This window comes from Falco biarmicus, chromosome 6 (assembly GCF_023638135.1).
Source record: "Falco biarmicus isolate bFalBia1 chromosome 6, bFalBia1.pri, whole genome shotgun sequence".
Classification (NCBI taxonomy): Eukaryota; Metazoa; Chordata; class Aves; order Falconiformes; family Falconidae; genus Falco; species Falco biarmicus.
The window spans coordinates 34,398,126-34,407,897 of NC_079293.1; the positions used below are offsets into that span (position 1 = coordinate 34,398,126).

The following is a 9,772-nucleotide window of genomic DNA, read 5'->3' on the forward strand; positions in this document are numbered from 1 at the left end:
AGTTGGCTAGCGCGGCCGCACGGTGGCGCCCAGCCCCAGCAGAGCCGCACCGCACCGCACCGCACCGCACCGCACCGCACCGCACCGCACCGCACCGCACCACTCCGCACCGCATCGCACCGTACCACACCGCTCCGCACCGCATCGCACCGCACCGCGCCGCACCGCAGCGGAGCGCAGCAGCTCTCCGTGCTTTTGGCTGCGCTTGCAGAGAGAACAGCTACGGGCTGCCAGTGCTCCATCGCCAGGGGGCCGTGCCGGCGCGGGGATGACTTCCGCGCACACAACTATTTTCATTTCGTGGAGTTTAAAAGCCTTGAGCGGTGACAGCAAACGCAAAGGGGAGATGGAAAACAGAAACTTAAAGGCCGCACCGATGCCTGTGACTACACTTTATTTCTGGGGTTTTTTTTTCAAACATCAGTGTGAATTTATTATGTTTGCATAACATGCTGTACAAACTATGTAAGAGCAAGGTACGAATGCGTCCATTGCCATCCAGGGACGTGCTCTTTTGACAGGGAGAAATGGGAATAACAAAAATCTCACAGAAGATGCATTGTATTTCAGTGTCTAGGATTTAAGTGAACCATAAGTGAACCACTTGCCCTATTGACACACAGTTCTGTAACAGTCTGCTGCAAACAACGCATCAGGCAATTGGATATACTCAGTGATGCGTTTGGCCTTCAAATGGATTTTTTAAAATACAATTTCTAGTAACAACCATATTGCTCCAATCACTCTTTTTTGTTCTATTCCCTAATGCCAGTGCTGGCTAGCAAAAGAGGACGCTTCGGATCCAACCCTGAGAGGCAGTAGCCACAGGACATCATGTAGGTGGAAATGCTTGCAGGGAAAAAGCTTGAGGCAACACCCAGTGAAACAGTGATAGCTGCGACAGGGACAGAGGGAATCACTACCAGCAATTTCACAGTGTGAGACTTTACAATGCACAGCTTTATTAACACACCCAGTGTGAGCCATCTGTTTATATTAAAGTACTTCCACCCTGTCCCCCAATCTGAAACCTGTCTTTTGCACTTGTTTATTTTCCACATTAATTTTTTCATTACTGTGACTTCCAATATCTCCGTAAATTGAGTTCAAAAGGGCATCTCAGTTCAAGTCTGCTACTTCTCCCAGGTTGTAATTCCTCTGTTTCCTTTTGGTCAAAAGCTGGGAGGAGAGAGACCCAAACACGATGAATTTTTCCTTTAAGGAAGGGAAGCGGTTGAGTGCTGTTACATTTTTCCAGTAATGTCTAGTGAAGGCTTTTACTTAACCACCTGCAATAACCTTAGTTCCACTTTGGGCTTTAAAGCCAGCACCTGGGACACAGCCGTTTCCCCTCTCTCTCGCTCCCGGTTGCTCTCCTAGCTTTTTCAGACCGGACACCCCGAGTGCCGGGGCCGGTGGTTGTGAGGCGGCGGGGCCGAGCAGGCCGGGCCGTGAGGCGAGCGGAGCCGGGCCGGGGGGCGAGCGGAGCCGGGCCGGGGGGCGAATGGGGCCGGGCCGCGGCGCGAGTGGGGCCGGGCCGTGAGGCGGCCTCCGCGCGGGGCTGACGGCGCTCGGCAGGCAGCGGTGCCGCACCTCGGGACGAGCCCGGGACAGATTCCCCGGCCGCGCCGGCCGACAAGGCCCCCTCCGGTTTGTGCCGCCACCCCGGCACTGAGTGGCGGCTTTGCGGCAGGGCGGGTCGGGTCCCTGTCGTGGCCCCGGTTGCGCCGCTGCCCGCCCCACCGCTCTGGATGACCGGGCCCCGCCGCCCCCAAGCGCGTCTCCTGCCACCCCACAGCCACCGGCCCCGATGCCCCTAGCCCGACCCGGTCGCCGCCAACCAAGCCCGGCGCTGCGCCGCCCCGCCGCCGCCACCGCCGCTGCCGCGGGCCGGGGGTCGCTCGCGCCCTGCTGCGCCCTGCTCCCCCCGCCTGCCCGCGCCCCGCCTCCCGCCCGCAGCGCTCCGCCAATCGCGACGCTCTCCGCCGGGGATGACCTCACTCTCTGCCTTCCCATTGGCCGGCTATATTAAGAAAGTCGCGAGCGCCTTTAAATAGAGGCGCCGGCCCGCAGCTTGCGGCAGTGGCAGCCGGTGGGTCGGTGGTGTGCGGTGGCAGCAGCGGCGCTTCCTCCGCGACGGGCCGAGTCGGGCGGGAGCGGCGGCGCTTGCCTGCGGCCGTAGCGCTCCCCCGGGGCAGGGGACGGAGGCGCGGTGTCCGTGCGGGGAGAGAAGAGGGCGCGCCCGCCTGCCTGCGCGGGCTCGGCTCGCCACGGTGCCCTGTGAGAAGCGAGAGGAAGGGGGAGGCGGCGGCCGCGGGGAGGAGGGCGCTGCCATCGTCCTGCTGCACGGCAAGGCCAGCTTGGCGAGCCTGGCCATGGCCGCCATCCGCAAGAAGCTGGTGGTGGTGGGGGACGGTGCCTGTGGCAAGACTTGCCTTCTCATAGTCTTCAGCAAAGATGAGTTCCCTGAGGTCTACGTGCCCACCGTCTTCGAGAACTACGTGGCTGATATCGAGGTGGATGGCAAACAGGTGGAGCTGGCACTGTGGGACACAGCTGGCCAGGAGGATTATGACCGTCTGCGCCCCCTTTCCTACCCAGACACCGACGTGATTCTCATGTGCTTCTCTGTGGACAGCCCAGACTCACTGGAGAACATCCCAGAGAAGTGGGTGCCCGAAGTCAAGCACTTCTGCCCCAACGTCCCCATCATCCTGGTGGCCAACAAGAAGGACCTGCGCAATGATGAGCATGTGCGCAATGAGCTGGCCCGCATGAAGCAGGAGCCGGTGCGCACCGAGGATGGCCGTGCCATGGCCATTCGTATCCAGGCCTACGACTACCTGGAGTGCTCGGCCAAGACCAAGGAGGGTGTCCGGGAGGTCTTTGAGACGGCCACCCGGGCAGCCTTGCAGAAGCGCTACGGCACCCAAAACGGCTGCATCAACTGCTGCAAAGTCCTATAGGGTGTGGCTGGAGTGCGGCGCTGGGCACAGCGTCTGGGTCACCTGTTGGCAGGCAGAGAGGAGCTGGGTTATGCACACACAAAGCATCTGCCTGTCCCCTCTCCTGGGGGCTGGCGATGAATCAGGGTGGGGGCTAAGGGAGGGAGCATGCTCGCTTAGCCTTGGCTGAAAAGGGTTGTGCTGGCTCAGCTGTGGGGTCAGAGGGAGGGGGAATTGCATGCCCGGAGTCTTGGGAATGAAGTGGGGAGAAGCCTTCTCCTACCACTGGCCCCTGTGAGTTAATTGCAGATTCTCAACAACAAAAAGCTGCTGAGACTGGACTGAGCAAACACCGCACCCGGCTCTTCCCCTACCACCTGCTGCTGCCAGCTCCCAGCTGGCCTCCTCTCTTTTGCAAGAGGAGAACGGTGGAGCTGAGATGCTCCAGGGGACTGACTTCTGCCTCCTGCCTGCATGTGCCTCCCCCCGGGCAAGCTGGGGAAGGGGGCTGGCTGCATCTCCTGGGCTGCCTGCACATCCTCGCCTCTCCTGCAGATGTTTCGGCCTGAGCCTGACCTGCAGTGGAAGTTAGTGCCCTGAAGACTGAGACTGGGAGGGGAGGGTCATTCCAAGCAAAGCCTGTATATATCTTTACCTTTTCTGTCTTGTGCAAACTGGGGTAGTGCCGGGGGTGCTTATTTAAAGTGAGGTGGGGAGGGGGTGCTGAGCTGGGACTTGTGTTGTGCAAAGGAATTTGCCCTGAGTGACCAATGTCTGCTGATAACACAAGCCTTGAACTGACTCCAGCTGCAGAAGTCACCAGGCTGGGAAGTAAAGCTGAATTGCTCTGTCCTCCTTGCTGGACATCCTCCTCCTGATGGACAAGGCAGGATGAGCAAGGAGGAGGGCGTTGATATTGCCATATTATGATCTTGGTGCCTGCTCCTTCCTTTATTGTTGTCTTCTGCAAGTATGTTGATTTGGGTTTATTTAAAAGTTTATTTTCAAAAAGAAATTACTTTGCACAACTTGGTGGATTTTTGTGTTTTTTTAAATTAAATACTCGGCGCACTTGTCATCTGCGTACAACACTGTAGCATTGGAAACAATCTTACTCACTAACCTCATCTGGGTCTTGTTTTTAAATTGATTTCAACACAAGACAAAAAAAACCCCAAACCACTGTATCTTTTTGCCTTGGAAAAAAAATATGGTTGAAAGCACTGTTCCTTATGCAGTGAGTACATCAGACTTCAGTATTAAAGGGTAGTTTAAAGAATGGAGGTTTATTTAAAACTTATTTTCACAGGGTAGCCAACCCAAGTGAAAATAATTTTGTGTTTCTCTGGTTCAGAGAACAAACGTATCCATTTCTATTTGTTTACTTTTCTCCCTCTTCCCTCAACAGTGGTACTGAGACTGTTTTTGTTTTTAATAAACTGACATGGCAAAACCTGAGATGTATATGATGTTTACATAAAGTTATGAACTGTGTATGCAGTTTTTTATGTAAAGTATTAAAAGATTCTATGCTGACACTTGTGAGAGCGGTGTTGTGATTTACAGAGACTGTCCTCAGCTTGCAGCAATACACCTGGATGGTATTGAACTAGACCAGCGTTTGCCCTCTGCCTGCAGATGCTTTTATTTGTATTTTCTCTGCTGGCTGAAATATCTGTCTGGCAGCTTTCAGAGGGTGGTGGTTTTATTTTCCTTTGGGGGGAGCTGCTTTGTTACTTTTTCTGTACAGATGGCATGTGGAAGTGTACTTGAAATTCAAGGTGGTGACTAATCCATCCTTGTTGCTGCTAAGCTCAAGAATTCTCTGTGCCTTGTGTGTGGTGAGCTTGGGTTCAGCTTCTGCTGCTCCTTTACCCTCTGCCCCTGCTGCCTGTTGGTGGCTGGGGTGAGGTCTGGGCTTGTGTAGCAGCAAAAGGTGGAAACTGAAAAGCAGCAGAAGCAGTAGGGCTTATTTTCCAAGCGAAATATTTAGATAAAAGCAGATTTTATGGTGACCTCCCCTTTCCTTGGGGTGAATACCTGTTTGCTGCAGTAGGACGTGTAGACAGGCTTTGCTCGCTGTTGAAGCAGTCTCCAAAGCGGCCTAGCTAGATTTCCTAATTGCTGCCCTCATTAATTCCCATAGCAATCTAAAAAGCCTAGGCCTCTCCATGTCAGGGATACCCAGCAGGGCACCATGCCTGCCTCTTTCTTCCCTTGCCGTCTTTCTTCTTCGAGGCTGGCTCGCTGCCCGGGCAGGTGTGGGAGGTGCTGTGGGTGCTGCCTGCAGCAGCAGCTCCTGACAGAAGTGGCTTGGTGCAAAGTGCATTATATCATTTTTGCTCAACAACAAGGCCTAGGCCCAAAGTGCTGAGGTCTCCCTTTCTATTATTTTCTTTTTTTTCTTCTTTTTTTTTTTTCTGAAAAACTCCCTTAGGTGCCTATAAGGGAAATCTCAGGACAGTTTTATATTTTCATAAATCCTCTTGACTCTTTTTGCAGTAGTGTGAGAAAGGAGTTGAGCCTTTTCTTTCTCTGGCCTATGAATATCTGCTAGGGTACACTGGATTGTTCAGAAATGTTAACAAATACCAAGGCAAGCACAACACATGTAGTGGCTTTTGCTCACTCGTTCACAGAGGGCTTTGCCAGCTGCCGATTGAAAGCAGTGGAGCTTTTTTGACAGACAGCAATAGCAGGCTCCTTGTTTGACAACTGGAAAATCTATCAGAAATAGTGTGGAAACAGCCAGGTTTGCATTTTGAAGACTTCAGCTAGAGTACGTGCTCAGTCCACTCTGTGAATTTATTTTGCAGTTTCTATGATCCTTACTAAAAGATAGAGGCATTTTAACTTGGACAATTTAGCCAGGATTTCTTGAATGGTACCTAAGTATCTGTCTCCAAGGATGTCAATGCTCCTGGTATTCCAAGGGTGAGTTTCCTATCTTCAGTCTGAGAACCCTAAAATAACTTTTTTGGTCCTAAAACATTATTTGAAAAAAATTTCTCAGTTTTGGATGTCTAAAGGGCCATAGCCAAAGACCTCATTCTTGCAGAGGCACTCAAAAGCCCAGTTGCAGTAGCACGGTTCTGTGCAGTATCAGCCAGTGATGTTAAAATCAGGATTGGAAACTTTTTCCTTAAACTGATTGCAATAGCTGCAGAACTTATAAATTCTGTTAAGACTGCAGCAATAACTGATCTTCTCAAAACTCCAAAGGAGAAAGCATTAGTATTTGTATTTTAAACACTGGGAAATGAGTTAGCATTGCATCCCTGTATAATTAACTATACCAATATTTTCCACTGAGGTGCTTACAAGGTAATTACATTCATTATTTCCAATTGGACCTTTGCCCAAGTCACGGCTACAGCATCTGGCCCAGGGGGGAAAAGCTGCAAGAAAACACATTTCAGTTTTAACTGAGCGTGACCTTTCCCTGCTACTTGTGAAGCTGTGAGTAAGCCGACAGAGTGAGATCACCGTGTGGGAGTCCACTCGATGGGGTCAGATTGTGGGATCAGAGCCATACTCATTTTGCTTTGTGCAGTGTTGCCATGCTTGCTCATTCACATCAGCTGCTTTGGTGGAGGGGGACAAGAGGTGTGGCTCGTCTTGCTCTCCTTGACTCAGCCACCTTGACACATCAGGCTGATGCCCCCAGGGCCACACCAGCTGCTGTGTGAGGATGTTGCGCTCACCAACTCCACCCCATAGCTGCAACTACCCAAGTGCAATGCAGAGGGTCTGCCCACTGCTGGGGCCAGCCAGGTGCCTGGGCTTGGAGCAGGCCACCTGACAACCCACACGGTGATTTTGAATTGGTTTCATGTGGACCTCCCCTTGCTTGTCTTCATCTGGACCCCTAGCTCGTGTTCATCTGGTCCCTGTCTGTCTTCTGTAACCCCTTGACACTGAGCAAGTTAGTCACAGCATCAAAGGAAAGTCAACAACCAGCTCATCTCACAGTCCCCGTGCACACTGCTGGGCACACAGAGACTTTCCCGGCTGTGTCCACATGCCTGCGCAGGTGTCCTCAGCTGAGGAAAGGCAGCACCTTCCCTTACTCTGTTCAGCCAAGTTGAGCCTCTGCAAAAGGTGTTTCTTCTGGTGGGAGCCAGTACTCCACATGTGTGGGGTTTGCTCAGTAATGGTACTGGGGAATCCTTAGCAGCAAATCCTGGAAATGTAGAAAAGCCTCACTGAAAAGCTCATTCATCTCCATCATTCTCTGTTCAAGTGAGGTGGCCACTTGTGCACTCCCACCCTGAGACTGGGTTGGAGCCTCTGACAGCATAAGGGTGTCTCGCCTGGGCAGCCTGAAGATGAAGCCACCCAGGGGAGGTCAGTACCTCCTCCCTTTCTGGACATACAGCAACAGCAGCTGCGAGTAGTCCTTGCATGACCATATAGAGACTGTCTGTTTAGAAAGCGCGCTCTGTAGGGTGGGCCAAACAAAGGATAAGTCATCTTTGGCAGGAGAAAGAAGTTTGGTAGTTTTGGCAAAACGTTTTTTAATGCACTTGTTATACGTTGGAATTAAACTACAAGGTTTTGCTAGGTTTTTTAGCTCTTATGCACTCCACATAGTGCAGTGGGGTTGCATGAGTGCAAGCGGGTCCAGAATCTGAAGCAATGTCCTCTTACATGGCTTTCTGTTTTTGCAGCAATTACTTAATTTAGCTCCATCTGCCTTACACTGTGTTGGACAGGTTGCAAGTCTTTTTCAGCAATTCTATAAAAACCTGACGTGAACTCTCTGCAGTAAGAGAAAGGAAAAAAGGGACTTTGAGGAAGTCCACAAGTATTTACTAGAATCAGTGTTGCTAACTGTGATTCACTCACAGATCTTATTCCTTGACTGCAGAAAGTAAAAAATATCCAGTTTGATCCTTCAGATTTTAGTTGACTGTAGCACTAGTGAATCAAGTTCTTTTGGTTTTGCTGGTACTGTAACAATACCTATTGATAAATAGAAATTGCATTAATAAACCATTGAACTAACTTTTTGTGCAGGCATCTCTGAAAAACTGTTTGCAGATCTGGCTAACCCAGTGTGTGCATGGAGATACAGATGCTCCAGGTCAGTGATTCAAGCCTTCCTTACAGGCAGCCAGCAGGCATGGTGGGGTGGAGGAAGCTGATAAGCATCATCTACTGTAAGGAAGCTTTCAAGGAAAGGTTTAGATCTATCGCTGGAGTCTCTCTGAAACCTTGTGGAGTTCCTTGTGGAGATCTTTAGATGTGGAGTTCAAGGGAGGGAAGGATTTCAGCTCACTTCAGCAGTCTCAAAGTTATCTCATCTAAGCTAATTGTTCAAGGTCCCTTTCCTGCCAGTAGACAGAAGCAGGCAGCTCCAGAGGACCTCTCTCCACTGCCTGGGAACAGATGCCCTCACTGCATGGAAGGGCTAGTAGGTGAAGCCGTGCGGGATGGGCTTTGCTGAGACTGCCACCTGCTCACCTCCCACCATGGCAGGTCTATTCCCACCACCAGCATTCACCCCCTCCAGTTTTACCTCAGTGAAAGAGAGGTGTCTGGGCTACATACGCTGTTTCAACACCCTGGTCAGTCAGCAGGAAGACCAGGGCATGGTCCCACATGCAGCTGGGTGCATCCAGCTGCAGCTGCTGGGAAGCAGCAGTTTCTATGCCGTGCTGGTGAGCTGAGCTGGATCAGTGCAGGGCTTATCCGGCACTGGTGCTGGCATCAGGCCAGGCCAGGCAGGGAGGCATCATCTAAGGAGGGAGTCTGAGCAACTTGCTACAGCTGCGTAACCAACTCCAGAGAGGACAGATCAGGGTGACGTAGTTTGTGAGGGTGGTTATAGTCTCAGCATCATCCAGCCTGAGATCTGGAGGGCGTGTGCATATACCTGTATGAACTGTATGAGAGATCCTGGAACAGCTTGCCCAGAAAAGCTGCAGATGCCCAAACATTGGTGGTGTTCAAGGTCAGGCTGGACAGGGCTTGGAGCAACCAGATCTAGTGAAAGATGTCCCTGCCCACTGGAACTGCTCTATGGTTCTGTGTCTTTAAGAACTTGATTTGAGTAGCCTAATGTAACAATGGACATTTTTTTCGATTCCACTAGAGGAAGAGAATGAGTTGCACTTCCCCTTTCCCCTCTACCTACCCCCTTGAATTTTCCAAGTTGGTGTTGAGAGCAAGGACTTTTCTTCAAGTTTGCTCCCAGTGCCATCGGCAAGCCACAGTCTGTGATAAGTAGCAGTGAGATGGACTGAAGTTTCATGGCCAGACCCTCATGCCTGCACAGAAGGACAGACATCTCTCCAGCACTTCAGAGGTTCCATGAAGCGAGAGGCTTTGCGGTTACCTGTAAAGGGTGCCTAATTGTATTATCCATCCGTAGTTAAGCATCAAGTACCATTTGGTGTAGCAATAACTATGGGCATATCTGCTTTTCTTACGTGATTGAAATACCAGACTCGTGCTAGAAGGTGGGGTGTAAAAGTGGGGCCTAAAACCAGATACGCTGAATGGCAGCAGCAGAGCAAGAATATTCAATTGGTGCCTACAGCAGGTACTAAATGTATGTGTGTATTTTATCCCTGACTTGCTAGTCTGCGTGATTTTTGTGTGTGTGCTAAATCTTGCTTCCAAGTAAAGGGGACCAGTGGGTGGGATTTTGTGCCAAGTGCTTCATTCCGTTGCTTTTAGGTCATTCATTCTCTTCTGCATTCAAAGCTTGATGTGGCAGCGCTGGAGATAGGAATTTGGAAACAAAGTGGATTTCCTGGTGGTGCTAATTTGCATGATAATGTCCCCTTCCCTCCTGGCTCCCGGGAAGGGGAGGATGGTGG

At 51.3% G+C, this 9,772-nt stretch overlaps 1 protein-coding gene across 1 annotated transcript; it reads left to right on the forward strand.

Annotated features, from left to right (window-relative positions):
• Positions 1 to 2,094: 2,094 nt before the first annotated feature.
• LOC130151744 (rho-related GTP-binding protein RhoB) lies at positions 2,095 to 4,483 on the forward strand. The gene has a single exon (XM_056344399.1). The coding sequence runs from the start codon at positions 2,376 to 2,378 to the stop codon at positions 2,964 to 2,966; it is 591 nt and encodes a 196-aa protein (XP_056200374.1). The 5' UTR covers positions 2,095 to 2,375; the 3' UTR covers positions 2,967 to 4,483.
• Positions 4,484 to 9,772: the final 5,289 nt, after the last annotated feature.